Below are 22,871 nucleotides of genomic sequence, written 5' to 3' on the forward strand. Positions count from 1 at the left end.
AGAGATGCTGCTTGTGTGATGGGAAGAAGGCCATTACAACAGAGAGCACCCAAACCTTTCATTTCATTTTGAATGGAGCATGTACTTTCTTGTTACAGGCTTTATTGAAGACCATATTGTTCTTCATACGGGTCATCATAAACTAAGAAGAAATTGATAGTTCTATGATTAGATCTTGGACACAAGTAAAACATCAGAGCAATGAGGTTATCAGAGAAACATAACTAAGAGTCATTATTGGATCACCTTCATTGTGTGTGTAGAAAGTTATACATATATGCTAAACTGTGCTCATTCAAGAGTATTCTTTAAAATATGTAAGGCATTCTCAACTTAAGAATAATCTTTAAAATATGTAAGGTGGACTGAACTTTGAAGCATTAGTCAAGGTACATATGGATCTATAAATAAAATAGAGGTAGTATAAACCTGAAAAATCACAAACTGACTAGGTGTTGCTGGAACAATATAATATCTTGACCCAGGGGTAAACTCTTACAATGCCAGGCTTAACAAAAAAAAAAATCATACTTGTCTGCAGTGTATTAGAAGATTTTACCCTATGTAAATGAAGTAGGAGGAAAATATTGGAGGTATTTATCCTTTGATAAATGTGGGACAAAATTTTTAAATCTCCATACTGTGAAAATAGTATTTAACAGTATTTAAGCACATCCTATAGTAAAAGGTAAAAGTCTAACAAAGTGAGTTTAAAAGCACCTCCAATTGGAAAGAAGTCTAAAAGATAAAAATACTGGGCAATGTGACCAGAATCATCAGAGGTTCCACAATGTTGTGGAAACAGAATTCTTGGGAATTGTTCAGCCAGTTCACTAAGCAAACAAATGCTCAAACAGGAAAGAACAAGTCTCAGAAAAGGACAAGTTTCTATTCCGATTCATTAGAATGTGTAAAGTATCTGTGAGACATGTATAGAGAGGGGAGAATATTCCCCCACACACTAATAATTAAGTATAAAAAATGTCCAGGAAGAAATGCAGATGCTATACTTACTGGTAAAGACTTAAAAGTAATCTCTTTTAAGTACACTCAAAAAATAGAAACCATCTAAAATAAAGAAATCATAAGAGTACAATTTCTTTTTTTATTGAATATTTTTTATTTACATTTCAAATGTTATCCCCCTTCCTGGTTTCCCCTCCAGAAACCCCCTATCCCATCCCTCCTCCCCCTCCCCTGCTCCTATGAGGGTATCCCCCACCCATCCACCCACCCCTTCCGATGTCCCAGCCCTAATATTCCCCTACACTGCAGTGGGGGTGGGGGGAAGTCCAGCCTTGGCAGGACCAAGAACTTCTCCTGCCATTGGCACCCAACAAGGCCATCCTCTGCTACATATGCAGCTGGAGCCATGGGTCTGTCCATGTGTAAAGAGTACAATTTCAATAATTACACAATGGCAATAAGAAGACAGATTCTAAAGAAGAGAATAGAAAACCTGGAGCTGAGATGGATAATAGTTGAAACTAAAAATTTACAGAAAGTGTTTAAAAGTAAATTTCAGTTGGCAGAGAAACTAAACATAATATTTGAATATATAATAAACAAATATATATTTTATAATGTAGAAAAGAAAATGATAAATGGTACAGAAAACTAGAGAGTCTTGAAGACATATGGGACACCTTACTGACATGCCAGCCTGAATGTTCTAACACTATTAGAAAGGAAAGAGAGAACAAAGCCATAAGAAGGTTTGAAGAATGCTGAAAAAATATTGAGAAACTTGCTAAAAGCATTAAGCTTCACAACAAAGCTCATAAGAAAATCCTTCCAGAAGGAGGAGACTGACATTCAGACAAATCAGAGTCCAAGTGGGGAAGACAAATATAAAAAGACCCTTGTCATCAGCCAGAGAAAAATATTAGGGAAAGGACAATAAAATTAAGCTGTCATCTAATTCAATACAATGAGCTGTTGATCCGGATTTTCACATATTTACATTTTCTAGTTAAAACTATTGAAACTAACTTTCAAAAAAGAGTTACATAGCAAGATAAGCAAGAACCTACGTTTATACATCTCATCGAAATTTGGAACCATGAAAATAGCCCTCCTGAAGCTATGGAGCCCGCGTTAGGTTTTATACTTTTACTACCAATTACAGTTTTATGTACTTATTCGCCACAAAAAGAAACCGACGGCTGAGTTAAAACTAGAAAAACAATTGCCTTTAAAGTCTCTTTCATGACTTATTTGTTTATTACCTGGATTTTATCCTTCTCTACCACCTAATATTTATCATTTCTTGTTCTCCTTTCTACATGCTATAATGTAACCACAAGTATGGTTGTTTACATATGCAAATATGTAATGACAACAATAAAAGAGAGAATTTTTCTGGGATTTTATGACCTTGTTTAATATTATATATTGTACGTTCATCCATTTTCCTATAAAATTTGTAATTCTATTCTTCTTTAGAGCTGAATAGTATTCTATTTTATAAATTACAAGTGAAATAAAGACTTACCAGGAAAATGAAAATGGCAGAATTTGGTATTAGTTAACATACTTTGCAATCAAATGAAAATAACTGGCTAAAGACTAAGGATCAAATATTTATAGATTTTTATTTCCTTAATTTTATATTTTCCATATAGTAAAAATCTGTATGGGAGTTTATAAAAATAGTATACTTTTGACAATGAAATACAAAGGAAGGGAGAGAAATTTAACACAATTTGGAGTAATGAAATGCTATCACATAGTGAATAAAATCACAGAAAGTAATGACAAAATGGTATTAATATTACTGAAGATTGACATAAAAATTTATATAATTAATCGTACATTTTTTTCACTTAACTTACTTAAGTGACATAAGCATGTACTCGTTTATTGGTAATTCATATAGACAGATCATAGATATCCGATGTAATTCAGCCTTGGGAGCCAGGGTCTCTCTACTTAGTCCTGGCTCGCCTTGAAATTGCTGAGAAGTGTTAAAGGTGAAGACCACCACACCTGACTTTGATAACTTCTTATTTAAGAAGAGACAGGGGAGCTATGGGGGAGTCATTTTAGCAACTCACTAGTTATTTTACAATTCATATCTGAGGGAGATTCCAGAAACAATGTGTATCCCGAGAGTAATCACTTGGGAAATTATATTTTGAAGAAGTTATTAAAACAGTTAAAATTTGTAACAAGAAAATATACATGTTTCAAATTACGAAATAATAAAAAAGTAACCCAGGAGCAAAATAGTCAAGGGAAGCAAGATGGAAGAAGGAAATGTATCTCTAAGAGTAATACCACTAGGTAACTTGCCTGATACAAATGACGATATTCCAAAGAGATTCCTGGGTCTATCAATCTGAGTATGAGACAGTTGAAACAAATGACTCTCCCCAACCACCAAAAAGGGGGGTATTCCCAACAGAAATCCCATGCTGGTAAAAGGAAAAGGGGTGGAAGCCATAGGGACAACAGTTCTCCTAGAAATAAATTTCAAACAGTTGTAATAGTTTGTCAGGAGTCCAGACAATGATGGTTCAACGGTGTGTGGAACCACATAAAGCATGAAATGTTCTCTAGATTAAGTCATATAATAAGACATATAAAAATACTTTTCAGCTTCAAATAATAATAATCAAGGAAGTAAAAATCCAACCTACAGAGGGAGACAACACGATTTCAAACCATGAATTTTATAAGGGGGTTTTAGGAAAGATATTTAAACACTTACAATCTCATAATTAAAGGACAAATAAACATGATTTAGGTATTTCTCCAAAGCAAACAAACAAATAGAAGTTGCTAAATGTAGCTCAACTTTATGGAAATAAAAGTAATGACGACACTGACTTAGCATGTCATGTTGATTAGAACGGCAATAACGACAGCAGTCACAGTAATAGAGAAAGTGACAAGTACTACCAAAAATGTTGGAAAATCAAAGTTGGTGTGCACTGCTTGCTAGTGGAGATACATACAGGTACCTGTGACTTGGCAAAATATAGTGGGCACTTAAAGCTAGTCATGCAAACACCCTATCACAGTTCACAATCAGGCATTATACATATTAGCTACTTCATGCTTAGATACATATGCAGGAATAGAAATATATAGTCAAATAAAAACCCAAATGCAAATGTGATTAGCAGCATAATTAATATCCTTGAGTAGAAAAAAAACAATATGTTTATAAAATGAACAGATAAACATAGCGAAGTATGTCTGTATAAAGCTTATGCATTCCTGCTATAAATGGCTGAACCTTGAAAGTTCAATATTGAGAGCCAGTCATATTTTGTAGGATTAAATTTACATAAAATGTTCAAACTTGTCCAATCCATAGAGATCAAAAGGTGGATTCAATTCATAGATGCTGCAGAGATAGGAGAATATGGAGAGACTGCTAGGGTTGTATAGGTTTGCCTTTAAGGAAATAGCACTATCCTGGAATTGAATAGCATTGATAGTTGTCCAACTCTGTAAATACACCAAGATCAATCATATTCTATACTTTATATGGATAGGCATTTTGCTACATAAATTATATCTCAATGACTATGCTCTTTAAAACAGAAAAATAATATTTCCCTACTCCCATATTCTTCTCTTATTCTATATTAATTTCATTTGTTTTTTGTTTCCAAATTGCATTTCAATAACCCTGTTGTCTGCCATTACCTTGAGAGACAGTTGTGATCTAAAACCTATTTGGCTATGCAGTGTGTGTGTGTGTGTGTGTGTGTGTGTGTGTGTGTGTGTGTGTGTGTGTGTGTGTATTGCATCCCATACACTGTGCTAAACATATGACATGGAATAGCTTCCTTAATTTAGACAACTGATAAGAAGATACAGTGAGAAACTGTAGTGGTATATGTTACTATGGATACTGCAGGTGGCAGTGGATTAAGAGCTAGTGAATATTGATCCCCCCATCACACACACACACACACACACACACACACACATTGGACTCATTCTCACTCTCCAACTCAGTCCTAAATATCCAGAAAATATTTGAGTACCAGAAACATGTAGTAAATACACAAAGTAGAATATTTATTTTAAATGGATCAGAGAGTCACAAGCACCCCAGCCTTACTTAGACCTCAGTAAGACTCCAGGCAACTCTAGCCCAAATCCCACAAAACGATGTTCTTTACAACTTCCAAATTGTTCAGAAGGTAAGAACTACCATGTTGCTAATTGGTTGTTTGTTGCGTAAGTGCAGTGTACAAAAATAACTTTCCACACCCGAGTGCAGGGGATAACACTTAAAGCCATCTCTGAACCATGTCTTAGAGAAGAACAGTTCACTATCATCTGGCCTGGTTTCACTTCTTTCCACTCTATTTTTTCTCCATGTCAGGGCCCACCTATTTCTTGCTACATCACCTTGTCCTTAGGAGAAAGCAGCTGAGCCTCCTTTTTTGCCAGAAACATGAAAGCCCAGGCTTCGGAAAGTTGTATTCTCTTATCCATTCATTCATTCATTCATCCATTCATTCATTCATCCATCCATCCATCCATTCATTCATAGATTCAAAGAAAAGTTTTCACAAAACACTAATTAGAGGAAAATGAATATGCTAAGGACCAAGGATAGAATGGTGACTAAAATAGTTCTTTGACATTCCCAAGGAACTAGAGAGCCACGTGGACCAGCACTCTGACCCCATATTAAATTCTATGTGTATAAGTTTCCTGCTCATTAGCTCACCATCCATTTTGCCTCACCTTCCTTCAGAAACAGTGTAAACCAAACTGAGGACCTAAAGAGTAAGCTTTCCAGAAACTACTAGAAAATAAACAGAATGAACATGGCCAGTTTAGTCAGAAGTTCTAGTTTCTTAGGCCCAAGCCCAACTCTGTTGTTTATTGGTTAGCTAAGTCACTTAATTTCTCTGCCTATTTTTTCCTCATCTGGAAATGGAATGAAAATATTTGTCAGAAGAATGTTGGAGTTAGCAGCATCTGAAATTATTTGTTTCAACATTCCGTACTTGTTTTACGTACTACATATGCAACATAGAAACCTTATAATAGTAGGGAATCGTATCTGTCTTTTTTGCCACTGTACCCTCAGCTCAATAGTACCTGGCTTATTTATGTACCAAATAAAATTTCACTAATGGAATGGATTGGTATAAATGCTCAAATACTTTTAAATTTATGAAATGCTATAAGTTATTGTTGCCAATTCAAGTTTCTTTTTTTCTTTTCTTTTCTTTTTTTTTTATTATTAACTTGAGTATTTCTTATATACATTTCGAGTGTTATTCCCTCTCCCAGTTTCCGGGCAAACATCCCCCTCCCCCCTCCCCTTTCTTATCGGTGTTCCCCTCCCCACCCTCCCCACATTGTCCCCCTCCCCACAACAGTCTAGTTCACTGGGGGTTCAGTCTTAGCAGGACCCAGGGCTTCCCCTTCCACTGGTGCTCTTACTAGGATATTCATTGCTACCTATGAGGTCAGAGTCCAATGTCAGTCCATGTATAGTCTTTAGGTAGTGGCTTAGTCCCTGGAAGCTCTGGTTGCTTGGCATTGTTGTACATATGGGGTCTCGAGTCCCTTCAAGCTCTTCCAGTTCTTTCTCTGATTCCTTCAACGGGGGTCCTATTCTCAGTTCAGTGGTTTGCTGCTGGTATTCGCCTCTGTATTTGCTGTATTCTGGCTGTATCTCTCAGGAGCGATCTACATCCGGCTCCTGTCGGTCTGCACTTCTTTGCTTCATCCATCTTGTCTAATTGGATGGCTGTATATGCATGGGCCACATGTGGGGCAGACTCTGAATACTTGGGTAGGTTACGTGATCAGGAGATACTTGCTCTTTGGAAGAATTTTACTGCACAATTGAGGACACAAGCATGCTGTTTCTGAGGTTATAATATCAGAGAGGGCTTCCTGGAGTCATTGCTGGCCTCTTCTGCTGAAACCTACATAATGATGTAATGTTAAGAAAGAGACAGTTGTCCAAGGCAAGGTGGAGAGTTTGTGTTCCAGATAGGCTCAGTGTAAGTAAGAGCAGAGCACTTGAAATGGCAAAGGTTAGATTAGGAACTGCAGCAGCTTTGGACCACTAGCAGACTATATGAAAGAGGTTGCAGAAGGAGTGAACTTCAGAAGTAGAAATAAGCCTTGAATGGCCAATGAGTACTTTGAATTTATATTTTATTTGACAGTGGTTTTCAACTGGGCATTTCATAGAATTACAAACACTCAGATTTGACCTGTAACTCTAGACTGAGAAGACACTAGGTTCAGTAATGATCTTACAAATAAGCTCCTCTTGTGATTCTAATGTGTCAATGAGTTAGAAGCACTTGAGTGAATCATACGTTGTTGAGAGCTGTCAGAGAGGAGACTTATAGAAGTAGATTTTTTGCTAGAATGCCACTGGTGTCCTCTGTGAAGATCAGACAAGAATCAGAAGGACTTGAATAAGGCAGTTACAGTTATTTTGAAGACAAAACTACATGTGTGTGGTGACTATTTAGGCTGTAAAATTAACAGATATTAGTCACTGATCGGCTGATAGGAACAGTGGTGGCAGGTGGGATGCACTGAGGAAGTGTAGTACATTAAGTCCAAAATGACTCAAAGTTTCTGTGTTGAGTCACCCCAGAATCTGTCACACACTATGAGAGACTGTAGCCTAATGGTTGCCTCTGGAGTCAGAAAGGACTTTAGTTCAAAGTGTAGGGCAATCATTTACTGCTTAGGTGTCTTGAGCCGAACCATTTAGGTGCTGTAGCCCCAATATTTACTTCTATAAAATGATAATGATGATATATACCTCACTGAATTGTTCTAAAAATCAAATGAGGTTAAACTTTGAAGTCTTCCAGCTGGGTAGTACAGGCACTTAATAAATGCTAGGTGTTACTACTATACTATTTATTATAATAAATATATCCTGGAATCAAATGGATTTTTAACCATTGACAATAAGCTCTCTTCCCACAATAATAAGTCTATTACTTGGAGGAACAGGATTTCTCCAGTTTCCAGTTAATAGCTGTCCTTGTGTTGGAGTTTAAGAGATCAAAGTAAGTTCTGTTCTGTTGTGGGTCAGAGATACAATAGATCTATTTTTCTAGCTCCTGTGCCTTCTTTGAGCCAACTTGAAGTGTCTAACCTTGGCTTCCTGGTTTCAGATCGAGATTCAAATCTAATCTCATGTTTCACTGTTACCAAATTGGGTTTGTTCGCATTGTTTTCTTTTAAGTTTCAGTGGCACAGAGACACTTGCCTAGAAAAAAAAAATCACATTTCTTATACCAAAGTGTATGTGTTTTCCCAGCCTCAGACAATGTCACGAAGGGTCTTTAAAAGTAGAATGTTTTCCCAGTGTTTTCAACTGGCTGTTACTTTTCAACATTAAGTAGCAGTATCCAGCATAGCAGGCAGTTGACTATACTGTACAGCTCACTATACAGCATGAGATTCTCTAATTTCAAGGGGAAGTTGGAGTAAGGTGGTGAAACAGGTAAAAGTAACCACTTTGGGGTTGGTATGCCAGGTCCTTTCCCATGTAATGTCTGATTTACTTGTTGCAGTAACCTTCTGAGCTTGGAATATTATGCTCCTCATTTTGTAGTTAAAGAAACTGATTATACGACTAGTGATGAGCAACACTGGCTTTCAGCTCAGAACTCTCTGTTCCTTAGAGTCTTTGCTTTTTCTCTCCTTCAGCCCTACTCCAACCTACTCGAATATGTGTTTCATTTGAGCTTCATTTGCCTCATCGGTGAATGCTGGGTCTGTGGACATTTACTGGCATTCAGAGCAAATGTTACAGACTAGACTGAAGAGAGGGATCAAGGACACATGTACCTTTGGATCCTTATATTTTGTGTTTGATTCATACTAAAGAACTCAATAATATTAGAGAAATTTCAGCAAGCTGGTAGTCCCATACTGAGTGGCTGACATCTGCCTTGGTAGCACTTGTCTTGCTTGTTGCTTTTAACATGTCTTTAAGTTTTCTGGGATCTAAATGAGTGGCTGTATTATGTAGGTTATTATATAGGTTCCATGTATCTCTTTCACATAGAAGCTAAATAAGACTGAGTGTCTTACTCTGCAACAGAACCCGAGCCTGGGAATTATAATAGCGGAATTAGAAGGTCAGGCCTGTTAATTCTCATCAGCTCTCTGTCCCTCTTGGGGCACAAATTTTTACAATGAATGTGGAAGGAAGTGAACAAGGCCAATACCAGATATTTCTGGACATTAAAGCATTTGGGTAACTGGGGAAAAACACCAAATCTCACTGAAGTTATATTCTGAAATCAGAATAAAGGCATTGATTAATTTAAGGAAGCTCCTATATGAGTTTAATGTGTGGCTAAGAGTAAGAAACATTGGACCAAAAGATTTTTAGTTACCATCCAATTGTGATAGTTTATAGGACACAGTGATATATAGTAAAATGAAAAGAATATGGGATTTGAAGGAAAGTCTTAGGGGTTTTGATGCTATAATAAAATACCACAACTAAAAGCAACTTGGAGATGAAAAAACAATTATTTAGGAAACATGTCCAGGAAAGAGTCCATCACTGAGGGAAGTCAGGGAAGGAACTAAAGTATGGCAGGAACTTAGATGCAGGAACTGAAGCACAAGCCATGATAAAGCACCGTTGCTGTTTTTTTTCCTAGGGTATCCTCAGCCTGCATTCTTATGTACCCCAGGACCACCTGGCAAGGGGTAGCACCACCCGCGATCATCTGGCCATTCTCGAATCAGTCATTAAGTTAAGAAAATGTCCCATAGTCTTGTCTCCAATTCAATATTACAGAAGCATTTCCATCAGTGGTTTCCTCTTCTCAAATAACTTCAGTCTATGTAAAGTTGATATTAAAGCTAGCCAGCACAAAGACAGTGAAATTGTTCTGCCACATATTGGTTGTGTGATTTTGAAGACATTACCAAATGCTCTGGGACCTCTAGATCCCTCATTTTTGAAACAGACATATCCTATGTACACTATAGTAATAATTGTGAGAATTAATCACTTTTGATGGTGCATAGTACATAGCAAGCCCTTAGCAAATAGTCTTCTTATAGTCTTTTTAATAGCAAATTAAAATCAGAGATGTGAGAAGAATTGCAGTCCAGGAATATTTAACATGTAAGCTGAGATGAGGTGCTTTTTAAAAATATTAATTGATTGCTTGCTTTGTGTTTCCTGTTCATTGGCAATGCATTCCGGAAACAGAATATGGAAAGTGATCTTGCCTCTAACACTTGATGACACTGCAGGAAACAATCTGGTTAGTTCTTCCATGGCTGATTGGCTATGATGGCTTGAAAACCGTTGGGGAAAAATTGGCTCAATGAAGATAGCAGATGTGGTTTGGGAAATGCAAGGATATGACTATAATAAGCATTCATCTGTTCAGCTCCATTTCTAAGAGTAGTAACAGGAGAAAAGGATAGATCTGTCAAGTCCACAAGACATTGATATAAAGTCTTGCTGTCACCATTTTATCTATCTTGGTATGTTTTTCAGTGCTATAAGGTTTAGAAAAATGGATATAAGCACAGAGACTATATCTGAAGCATAGTAGCAGGGAATGTTTATATTCACCTTTGTATACTGTTTAAAGCAGTATATATTGTTCATGGTAAAGGCTTCATTACAGTTTAGGAACATAGATACTGCCATCTGATCTCTAGATTCAACATTAAAATGCCTAACGCCATAAGTAATAAGACTTATAACAAAGGAAGCACACCCCTCAGACCCAACCTGGCTCTTTTCACAGCATTTCTCTTGCAACGGTTTGTACTTTTGTAACCCTAACTGAAATTAGGAAAACCCCCTGAGACTAAGTCCAGTGCATTTACTGTCTCTGCATACCCAGCATTTAGCAGAGTTGTCCTATATAATGTTACTTACTAAATACAAAAAATAATAGATGAATGTATGAATAAAGAATATTATTGGCTCTTTTCTTTCATGATATAGTGTATATATACGAATGAGTTTTATATTATGTACAATACAGTATAATTTGGAAGATGGGACATGAAGGATGATGGAATGAGAGTATTTACATATCCACCCTTTCATAAAAACAAACAAAAAGTAATAAGCAAAAGCTATGAGACTCAACCCTTCCAGAACTCTAGAAATGAAACAAAGATAATATAAAGAACACTTATTCAAAAAGTTATGTTGCTGTGATGGAAACAATTAGACATCAGTAGTAGAGGAAAAGTGGGAAATTCCCAAATAAATAAGAATAAACAACAAACTCTTGAATAAATGTGGGATCAAAGGAGCACCCACAGGTGAGATGAGATAGTCTAAGACAGATGAAACTGAAACTGTGTTGCACCGAAACCTAGATGAAAAATGAAAGTACAGGTTCCTTTAGAAAACAAGCTTGATAATACATATTTGACATTGTAATAGTGCATGCCAGAAAGATGTACTAAAGAGGAAAGGCAGGAGAATCATGTGTTCCTGGCTTGGCCTACTCCTTGGGCTGGCACTGTAGCTCAGCAGTAGAGCATTTGTCTAGCATGTCTGAGGCCCTGGGAGAAGTACTGGATTTTAATTGAAATTTCAAATTTATTTAGTCATTTTACATGAATATGCATTTTGTCTGCAGGTATGACATATATGCATACCTGGTGTCCAAAGAAATCCAAAGTGGACATCAGATCCCCTGGGACTAGAGTTACAGATGCAGGTGCTGGGACCCAAACCTTGGTCCTCTGAGAGAGACCCCGTGCTCTTAATAGCAGACCCATCTCTCTAACCCCATAATTTAGATTTAAAAACATCAAGAACAAAATACTAGCAAATTGAGTCAACTGGTCGGTAAAAAAATATTGCAAATAATGACAAAAGAACTCTATTGATCTGATTACCATATTGAAAATAAAAGATAGGACCATAGGGACTTAATTCGATGGAGGGGTCCTTACTTAGCACGTGAAGGACCCAAGGATTAACTTCCAATATTGACAACAAAACAAACAAAAATAATAAAAGATAACAATACCAGAAGTATGTCTACAGATACAGAAAAAAATTATCTTTAATCGCAGACAATATGAACTTAAAGAGGCTAGTTTTAAGAAACCCACATTGAACTCTTGGAAATAACCAAACAAGTTCAGTCAGGTTGCAGAATTAAAGACGGATGTGTAAAACCAAACTACATTTGTATTTGGAAAAGAATAATTTGGAATTTTTTTTTAAAAACATGATTTCTATCATCCAAATAGCAGAAAATATAAATGAATTTAGTAAAAGAAGTATAAGGCTGACCCACTGAAAAATCACAAAGCATCATAGAAAGTAATTTCAAATAGAAAAAAAACAGAAATAAACAAGAAAACCATTCCAGGTTCATGTATCAAAATATTTAGCATTGTTAAAGGTATCAAGAAGTTTTAAAGAATGAAGGAATGTTATAGCAAAGTAACAACTTAGGAATGAGGAGAAAAAGAATTTTAAAAGCATGGTTAACATAATCAAAACAAAACATATGCAGGTATGTAATATCACAGTGAAACTATTCCCTTGCACAATGTATATTAATGATAATTTTAAAATCTTAGCTGCTTTCTTAGCAGAAGTTGAAAATTGGCCCTGAAGTTCTTATTGAAATATAAGGATCCTAGAATGGACAAAACAATCTTCAGATTAAAAAATAAAGAAAATCCAAAAGTATGACTAAAAACTCTTACCCCAAAGTTTAAAATGAATGTTTAAGAAAAAATTAAGAAAAATGAGATGGAGAAAATTGAGATAAGTGGTTGGCAAGATCTCTGACTCTCTGTCTTTCTGTCGCTCTCTCTTTTCTCTTCTCTCTCCACCCACGTGTTAGCTTCTTAATATTGTTTGAGTTTTTATGTATATGCAGCAACTAATTAAAAGGTAAAAAATGTCAAAGGGAGTATCATATGACATGAGATGGTCACATATAGAAGAACACTATTAAGAATCTGAAAATAAATGTTTACATTTATGGTTAATTGATTTTTAACAGTGTTTGCTCAAACTTTGGTGGTTGAAGGAGTCTAACACTGGTTTGACTAGCTATAAAGCCATGATGAAATTTGGACACATGGCCCTTAGGACTTGGCTGTTTCTCTCTGGAGCTAATAAGGAAACAATATTGGACCTAATAAGGAAAATTCCTGAGACTTTTGCATTTTACTATGGTTCCAAAATCATTGGGGGGCTTGCTAAATTAAGGCAACTTTCAAAGCATATCAGTATATTGGCAACAAGAATATTTGTGGGCAAGAATGGAGAGAAGCAAAGAGAGAAAGGGAAGGAGGGAGGGAGGGGGAGGGAGAGGGGGAGGGAGAGGGAGAGGGAGGGGGAGGGGGAGGGGGAGAGGGAGAGGGGGAGGGGGAGGGGGAGGGAGAGGGAGAGGGAGAGGGAGAGGGAGAGGGAGAGGGAGAGGGAGAGGGAGAGGGAGAGGGAGAGGGAGGGAGAGGGAGAGGGAGAGGGAGAGAGGGAGAGACCTGAGGTTGACCTGGTATTTTCAGGCTGACAGCTTTTGGCATTTAGCTGTGCATCTTTAAGTAGGCAATGTAAACTTGTAAACTTGGGGAGTTGGAGGAAGCATGATGCACTTGTTCTCAAAGCAAACTTTTGTGCTTGCATATAGAGTGTTAGGAAGATGATACTAAAACTTTTCAAGTTCTTATTTAATTCTTTATAATTATAGTCACAATAATAAAGAATATATGCCCAATGATAAAATGAATGAATACTCATGTGCTATCATTAAAGAGCCCACAGTGTTATTAACACCATTACACTAAGCCCGCTAGGATTCAGGGTCTGTGAGGGCATGAAACTTTGGTCAGCATTGTTCATTGCCCTATCTTCCAAAGCCTAAAATGCTACCTGACATGTGGTCGGTGTGTCATGATATTTCTTTCATCCTCAGATCAGCACCCCCAGCAGTACCTCAGAGCTTACCATTGTACTAAATTTGGGACCTATTATTCTCTTCAATTTTAATAGCTTTTCACATATCCTCCTTAAAAATATTGTTGCTTTTTTTGAAAATTCATACAACAAAATCAAATGCATCCTCTAATGAACTAGACCTGTTACACATTAGTACATAAGATTTACCTATGAGGTTTCAGTCAATCCTTGACATTGTTGGATTGTATTTTGTTGTATAATATGCCAAAATTCATTTCTCTTTTCTCCTATCAATAGATATTTGGCATTTCTCCTTCTATGAACAAAGCTACTATGAGCTTCCTGGTCACATGTGCAAAAGTTTCACCAGAATATGAATCTGGGGAAAGAAACTGCAGACAGAAATTTTATTTTCATCTCCCAACGTTTAGCCCATGAGTCAGAACTACAGCATGCTTTTATTCACATGAAGAGAGAGTTAGTAGTGCTGCTGTCCAAAATATTTTGAAAACTGAGTAGAATAAAAAGGAGAAGGGGAAAAGGAGAGGAAAAACCGAGTCTAGTGAAACCTGTGGTTACTTGGGCCTTTAATCAAAGTGAGATCTAGCTCATAAAGATTCTAAAATCGTCTTCATTAGTTTTGTTCTCTACTATTTTCTTTTACTAGTTTTTAAAATATTGTTTTAAAGTATATGTCTCCTCAACAAGATGGTGATTGTTTTAACATTCTCTTAGGTATACATTTGACTAGATTATTTAAATACTATAACTGTAGTTTAAATTTCGAGGTGAATAAAACTGTATATTTCTTTAACTTTGTAATGATAATACAATACCTACACTCCTAACAAAATTGAAGTGTGCAGTATTATATTTACTGTAGAAAGAATTTGCATCACACAGTTTGCAAATTTACCTTATTGAAGAGCAACTCTTTTCTTAGTCTTCTTAAAAAGAATAATTTACTTATCTATTTTCTGTATTTTTCCACCTTGTTAGCTTGACATGCAATTTGTACCTAAAAATGTTATTAGTGTTGTCACTTACCTGCATGGACACTTGTACCTTTTAAAAATACTCCTGTTGTTCATCTGCTTTCGTATATGAAGCAGTCGGAAATTATATTATTTCCCGTGTTATTTTACTTTTCTTGCCTCTTGAGTTTCTGCTGTAATAGATAGTGAGCTGCAAAAAGGAAAGAACACACACTAATTTTCTTCTGCTGCTTCTTTCTGGACTGAAAATGGAGGCACAGTATTTACGCAAGTGAATGATTTTAACCAGAACACTGACTGATGTTCTTTGCACTTGGCTGACTTGTGTATTTAAAATGGACTCCTTTCCTTTGAAACATGTGGCTCTGCTAGCCTTCATTCTGTTTAATTTTTAGTTATGACATGAAATGAAGGTTTTTGAAAGAGACTAGGGACCACCATTTTACTGAATTTTCATATTTATAGAACTGATATTTGAAATTCTTCTTTCTGTTTTTGCACTCAGGTTCTGAAGAAAGGTGGGTATTTCCTGTCCAGAAGACTTAGAAAATATAGCCTAAGTTTAATTCGCTCGTGCCTTGCCAGAGATATTCATTTGGGGTGGCAGGGAAAAGAACATTGAATACTTTTCTAGTTTCTGAGGACTATACTAAGCATGAAAACAAAGAGCCTCTAGCAAAAATCAGAGGTGAACACTTAGAAGATATTAGGGAAAGGAAAACTGTATTGAGTTTAGAATCAGGTGAATGTAGCTTGGTAGGAAATACTTTTAACCCTCTCCTTTCTTATTCTTCCTCATTTCCTCTGTATAATATTAGTGGGAAAATAATCTTGCTTCGTTTGCGTGTTATGACTTGATAAACCACTAAGCACAAAAAGCAAAGTCCAGCTCTGGCTCATTTTTCTTCCTTCTTTGGTAGAAAAACACAGAGAAATCATAAAAGTTGTGGTCTTATGGCTTAGAGTGTGGACAATTGTCATCTTTGAGGCAGATGACCATAAGAGGTCACTTAAATTTTAACTTTTGACATAGGACATGGAACGGAGACAAAATTTGATATTTGGTTGACAAGAAGCATAATCTATTCAGACAAATGAATTAATTCCTAAAAGAGATGGAGAACTAACAAACAGTAAAGAGTTTAGAATTGCTTTTTCTATCGCTTTTCTTTTGTGTCTACCTGAAAATTATAGGTATAGATCTTGGAGTTAAGCACTTAGACTAGGTGACTTTTAAATCATGATCCTCATCCAGGAAACCTAGGAGTCTTGTGAAGGTTTTAACAGCATCCCTCAACCTATTCAATACTGATATGTATCATTTCTCAGGAAAAGTGTATGGTACAAGGTTTCTGTCACATTTTTGTTGCAGAACAGGGAAAGGGACAAGCCCATGTGACACAGAGAGGCTCAAGAAGAAAGCAAAGGAATTGATATAAACGAACAATAAAAACTGGTATGATAATGCTAATTTATCCTTTACTTGTATATTAGTATCAAGAGTAACTCATACATTTAATTTATGTTGTCACAGCAATAACTCAGTACTGCCTGTGACAAAATTGCTGTTTTACAGGTAAGACTCCAGGCTCCGACAGCTAAAATATATAAAATTCTTCTGGTATTTGATATGGGTTGATCATAGGCCTCTCTTTGGAAGAAGTAAGTTAAGTTCATAGAGTTAAGTTCAAGCCATTTAATGACTGTATATATTGTCATTGCTGCATCACATTAAGTTGCTATCTTTACCTCAGGTTTCCAGCTATCTTCCTTCTCTTACAAATGCAGAGCCCATGAGATTGGCTACTCCCTCAGAACTTGTTTAATTCCTTGACAGGGTTCAAAGTGTCCTGCCAGTACCATGGGAACCCTTACCAAAAAAAAAAAATGTTCAGAGAAGCTCTCAAAAGAGTACAGCTTCACACTGATTCACCTGAGCAATACTTAGCATAGTCACTCATAGGTACAGTCTCTCAGAAGACCATTGGATTCTGGTCAATTTCTGCCACCCACTGACATGTGCTGCTTTGTTTTGTGTGTGTGTGTGTGTGTGTCTTTTCAGTTTGGACAGTACCAGGGACCACGTTTTACCCATCGACTATTACTTCCCACCCCAGAAGACCTGCCTGATCTGTGGAGATGAAGCTTCTGGTTGTCACTACGGAGCTCTCACTTGTGGCAGCTGCAAGGTCTTCTTCAAAAGAGCTGCGGAAGGTAAAAAGTCTTACCTACTTCCTGATATTTTCCCCTTTTCTTTTGAGAAGGACAATGACCTTCAGGGGGCGTCTGATCATCCCAGAGACTGAGTCATTAGCAAGGGCCCTCTCATGGTACATGTAAGGTCAAAGAAGCACATGGTGGTATTTGCTAGGCTCTGTTGGCTGCCCTGGTTGTACAAGCAATGAAGGTGATGTAGGTGGTCCCAGGTGGTGCTTGGTGCTTGGTGGCTCCTTGGAATGAAAGCAAATTAATGATTTGAAAAATTAAATTTCCTTCCTGCTTGTTTTCAACTCTGCTTCCCAGTGAGGGAAGAAAAAAATGTCCTTATTAGAGAGGTTAGAAGTGGAGAAACCCCAACTGACTCTGCAGACTGTTTTTTGTAGTGAATATGAGACTGTTCCTTAGCAAAAGCTTCCTGGCCTTCCCCCCAGAAAAGAAGTATTCTCACTGTTCAGCAGACCATCAGTGTCTGCACCTGCTCCCTCCTGCTCGTTGCCTCTTTGGAACCTTTCTTTGCAATAAGGACTCCAAGCTAGGTAAGAACTCAGCGAGAAGCATCAGAGGACTGCCTTCAGGGCATGACAGTTGGTACAGAATCCCAACATAACTTGCATTTTGTATCCAGCTAAATGGGATGAAGCCTTTACTTGTTATCTGCACTAATTATGATGTTTCTAGCCTACATCATCTAGCAGAAATTCCCACTGCAGCCCTTAAAAGTAGTCTAGTGATCCCTCCCTTCTTAATCATGGGGTGGTGGTGGTGGGGCTTAAACCTTTATTCATACACTCTAGTACCTTCCCTCAGTTTGGTATTCCATTCTCAGAGACACTGGAAAGCTGTCCCTATAAGGTTGACTGTGGCAACAGACTCCGTTTTAAATACTACTTTGCAATCCTGCCCTGGTCTCTGGCTTCCCACTAAGGGGGAGCTTCCTGCCAGTGAGGTTTTCCTTCTTCCTACCTGTCCAGGAAGAGTTTAAGTCAAAACCAAAACAGACAGCCCTTTCTCACGCAAAAGAAGCATCAGAAAAGAAATACATTTCCTGAAAACTATACTCAACACAACAGAAGCACCAGGGAGTATTTGGCAACAAGAGAAAGGATATGAAGTGGGTATCCTTGCACAACTGTCCTTGCTGACAGCCGATGTTATCTGTCCTTGCTGACAGCCGATGTTATCAATGATTTTACTGTCAGCATTTTAGTAGGTGGGAGAAATACATTCAAAACACAAAGCTACCCTTTTCTTCCAGTTCTGCAAAGTATAAGGAGGCAACTGGCACTTGGTATTATTAAAAACTGAGCTACACGTTTCACCTTTACTCTCAAATGGCCCACTGTTGCTGTCCACAGTAGACTAGCATGACATCCAAAGCCCTAAGGCATAAGCCTAGACTTTTAGAAAAAGTCTTAAAGCAGTGCCTTCCTTTCTTAGCAGTGTTTATAAAAGAACTATCAGGGAAGGAAGTGAAAACCTGTTCGAAGGACTTCAGATCACCCTCCCCCGCCCCTGCTGCTTCTCCAGAGAAACACCTTTACTTCCTAACAGCCTGTCACAGGTGATCCTGCTCTCACAGCAGCAAGAGAAGAGGAGTAGCATTCTAAAGCTATTCCAAAGCAGCAGGTCACATTACAATTGTAGCCATACCAGGAGGGAAGTGAGTTCCAGTGAGCAGATTAGGTCATGACCAGTGACACCTTTGGGAAGAATTTTCAGTCATACTAGCCTATCCTACATGGCAGTTTTCTGGAGAACTTAAATCTAAAGGAAAAAAGAAGGCAGAAGGGCAGCTACCAGGACTGCATGGCAGGATCTCTACCATCAGTAGATTCTATTTGGCAACAGGACAGACAAGGAATGGAGGCTACAGGGGATCATTCAATACTCAGAACACAGAAAAACAGCAAGGTCTCCACATGGTTCCGACCCTATAGTCATTTAAGTTCCTGAAACTCAGTAATACTTTAAGAAATTCAAGATCACCAAAGGATATTTATTTTGTTTTAAACATATAAGTTTATTTTACAGATTTTCCATAACACAAATTAAAGACAGTGCAATTGCTTAAAGACCATGGTTTGCACAGCAGAAGTTTATGCATGAGAAAACACCCTGACTGGAAGAATATGCTTCATGTGAACATTCAGACATGGAAAAAACTAGCTACTTTATTTTATTTAATTTTGTATTTATATAGTTGTACACTTATATGCAATATGTACATGTGTACATATCACATATGTACATATACATAATACAAATATTTGTGTGTATACATATATAAATATAAATATATATGTATACATATCTTCACATATGCACATATACACATATACATGTATATGAATCCATCTAGTATTAGTCATAAGGATATACATTTAAGAATAACCACTTAGGGACAGCAAAGCATGGTGGCACATGCCCTAATCCTAATACTTGTGAGACAGATTTTGAGGCCAGGATGATTTGCATAGTGAGTTCTAAAAGAGCCAGAGCAGCTATGTAGAGATTCTGTCTCAAAAATATCAAAAAGAAAAAGAAGAAACAAAAAGAATGACAACTTGAAGTTGGATAATCTCTCTCCCTGCTCTAACTCCTCCTGTATTTCTGCTAATCCCTTAAAAATTTATGACTTCTTCCTCTTGAATTATTATTGATATATATAAAAACATACACATATATGCACATATGCATATACAAATGTGTGTATATATGTATATGTATATATATGTATGTATATATGTACATATATACAACCTGTTGAGTTCAGTTAATGTTGCTTGTTTATATATGTGTTTACAGCTAACCACCTGAAGTTGGACAACCTATCAGAAAACTTGTCTCAGAAAAAAACAAAAATGTCACTATTGTACCTTTGAGGAAATTTTTCTGTACTGGTCACTATTTTCATTCAGAGACTTTATATCTGAGTAGCACTGCTGCTTGATAACCCTTGCTGGCTTGCATAGCTCCTTTGAATACTATGAGAGCTAGAGCTCAAGCAAGAGGCTTTCAGGCCACTACCAACTCAACTCTTCTAAGTCCTAACAGGGATTTGCCTTCAAGGTCTGGGAGACAGCTAAGGGCAATGACAATAGCCTATATTATTTATTCAACTTTTCTGACTAATGATTCGGTTACTTTGAAATGTGGGCCCTAGGTTTCAATTCTCAGTCCTCTGAGAGATATAGAAAGGTATTTTAGGGGCAAACAAAATAAAACAGAAGGGTATTATTATCACAACACTCAGGAAGCAGAAGTTAGTGTGTTTGCAATTTTGAGGCCAGCTAGGTCTACACAGCTAGATCTACACAGATCTATGCCAGCCAAGAATACCTAGTGAGGCCATATTTAAAACAGATGACGACGATGATGATGGTGGTGGTGGTGGTGGTGGTGGTGGTGGTGGTGGTGGTGGTGGTGGTGATGATGATGATAATAATAACAATAATAAACTTTTGCTGGTGTTTCTTCTCTTCCCTGTAAAAGGTAGGTGATTGATTTGGGTTTGCTAGCATCATAACTCTACTTGAAAGCAGAAGACAATATTGTTACCCACAAAGAACATATATTGATTTTAAATATTTTAATATGTTTATTTGAAAGTGTTGAAATTTGGAGTTCCACCTGCCTTAGAGAGAGTAGACGAAAATATGTCTCTTCCTCATTCATTGTCAGTTAAATCTGACTCAGTATTTAGCACATTGACTATCATATTATACACATTTGTCAAAGATCTCTGGCCTGGGCACAGGTACAAGAGCTAAAAGCCTGGCATTTCAGGCAAAAATTCATTTCTAGCTTTGGTGGCTCATAAACCATAACATTTTAAAGCTGTCACTGGTAGGGGGCTCTACACAGAATTGATTGTAATCTGGCCAGGTTTTCTTGTTGGAAGGAAAAGAAGGGATAGCCCCACAGCTTCATGTAGCTGATAATACTGAGGGGTGAGTGAGATTTGGGCTGAGCAGGGAAGGTTCTGTATATTCTTAAAGGAAGAATAGGCCCTGGAGGTTAAGTCACTAATTTAGAAAAGAGTAAAAGGGTAGAGACCATGTGAGTATGAATGTGGGAATGAATATGTTTGGGAATGGCCAATGAGTTTGAAATAGGCAGAAGAGAAAATGTGTTTGTAGAAGGGTAAGGTAACTGGGAAAGTGAAAAGGAAGGAATGTTGAATATTATCTGAAGAGACCAGGAAATCAAAGAAAGGACGTGCTTTTATATTGGTCCGAAAGACTTAGTTGCATAGGCTGAGTTAAGAAATTTCTCCCCTTTGGCTTTTTTCTGTTTGTAGAATAGATATATTTTATAAATGTCCTTGCAGGGTCTGGAGAGATGGTTCATTTATATGATAATGGATTTCTTTTGCCAAACACATGGGTTCAGTTGCCAACACACATGTATAGTAGCCCACTACTCCTGTAACTCCAGCTCCAAGCTATCCAGAACCTTCTTCTGGATTTCCTGGCTACCTGAACTCATCTATAACTACACTCCGCTCCCCACTACATACACACACATATACATAAGTACAAATAAAACCAGGTTTTCAATAAATAAATGTCTCCCCAGCTTAGAATTTTGGGACAATTCTATAATTTATAAACATCACTATTTCAGCAAACACAGATGCATTTTATACCTGTATGTGCTTCGAGTTTGACTTTGTAGCAGATGGTAAATGCTAGACCTGTATCAATAAAAACTCAATCTTCAAACGGGGCCAGAAAGAGCTGAGAGTGCATGTGGAAAGGCTGGGTTAACATAGAGGACTGAGCATGGATGACTAACTTCCTTTCCTTTCCATTTGCTCATGTGGAAAATCAGGATATGATGCCCCATCTCTATTATCATGTTTCAAAGAGGGTTAATTAATTCATTATGCACATTATGTACTTGAGAATTTACTATTTTTCGGACATTTTCTAGTAAAACATTTGAGACTGCACATCCATTTGTTTTGTACACATGGTGCACTGTTTGGTACACATCATAAAATTGAAACTGTAGTTTACATTCTGAACTCAAAGAATTACACCATCCTCACTGATGTTTACAATAGGTCCCAATTTAGTTTCCTTGGCAAATTTTATATAAGTATGGCTTTGATTTTCTCTCCCACCCCAGGTTTTTGTGAGGGAAGAAATATAAGTGAACCTTTATTGAACTCGTTCTGTCCTTTAAATCCACTTTCCCACCTCAACTCATGTGGAATTGAATGTTACCTCATTTGGAGTTTTACAGCAAGTTTTTGGTGTATGATAGTCCACTTCAGTCCCTGACTCCTTGAGTAATGTTTCCCAGGGGCAAATTAATTCAGCTAAAAACATCAGTTTGTAGATCCAACAAAGACTTGACCAGGTATTCTGGACCCAAAGGATGACTGATTCTGGCTGCCTTTGTGAGTCCCTGAGATCATACTATAAAGCTCTGATTATCTTTTTATCTCTCTTTTTCTTAAATGTTATTGCCAGACTAGATTCTAGATGAGAAGCAGATAAACTTTTTCTATAAAAATGCAGGTAATAAATATTTTAAGCCATGCAGGTAACCTGGCCTCAATCTCAGCTATTCAGCCTTGCCTTTGTAGACTGTCTAAAAACTAATGGGTGTAGCTGAGTTCCAATAAAATTTTATGGGCACTAAAATTTGAACTTCACTTAATTTTCACATGCCATTAAGTATTGTTTTTCTTTTGGTGTTGTAAACCCATAAAAAAGAAAGAAATCTCAACTCTTACCCTCACAAAGACAGGTGAT

At 37.2% G+C, this 22,871-nt stretch overlaps 1 protein-coding gene and 1 long non-coding RNA gene across 3 annotated transcripts in view; one reads left to right on the forward strand and one right to left on the reverse strand.

Annotated features, from left to right (window-relative positions):
• The window catches only part of Ar (androgen receptor), a 174,522-nt gene that overhangs the window by 81,917 nt on the left and 69,734 nt on the right, over window positions 1-22,871 (forward strand). For both annotated transcript variants that reach the window (XR_015646155.1, NM_012502.2), the window contains 1 exon segment: window positions 16,949-17,100. Coding sequence is in view for 1 of the 2 variants with exons in the window: in NM_012502.2 (NP_036634.2) it covers window positions 16,949-17,100 (152 nt within the window). In the remaining variant the exon portion in view is untranslated.
• The window catches only part of LOC147998253 (uncharacterized), a 35,116-nt gene that overhangs the window by 9,078 nt on the left and 3,167 nt on the right, over window positions 1-22,871 (reverse strand). The window contains exon 2 of the long non-coding RNA XR_015646574.1: window positions 14,939-15,076. This is a non-coding gene — a long non-coding RNA (uncharacterized LOC147998253). The remainder of the gene's footprint in view (window positions 1-14,938; window positions 15,077-22,871) is intronic.

Source organism: Rattus norvegicus, chromosome X (assembly GCF_021556685.1).
Source record: "Rattus norvegicus strain SHRSP/BbbUtx chromosome X, alternate assembly SHRSP_T2T, whole genome shotgun sequence".
Classification (NCBI taxonomy): Eukaryota; Metazoa; Chordata; class Mammalia; order Rodentia; family Muridae; genus Rattus; species Rattus norvegicus.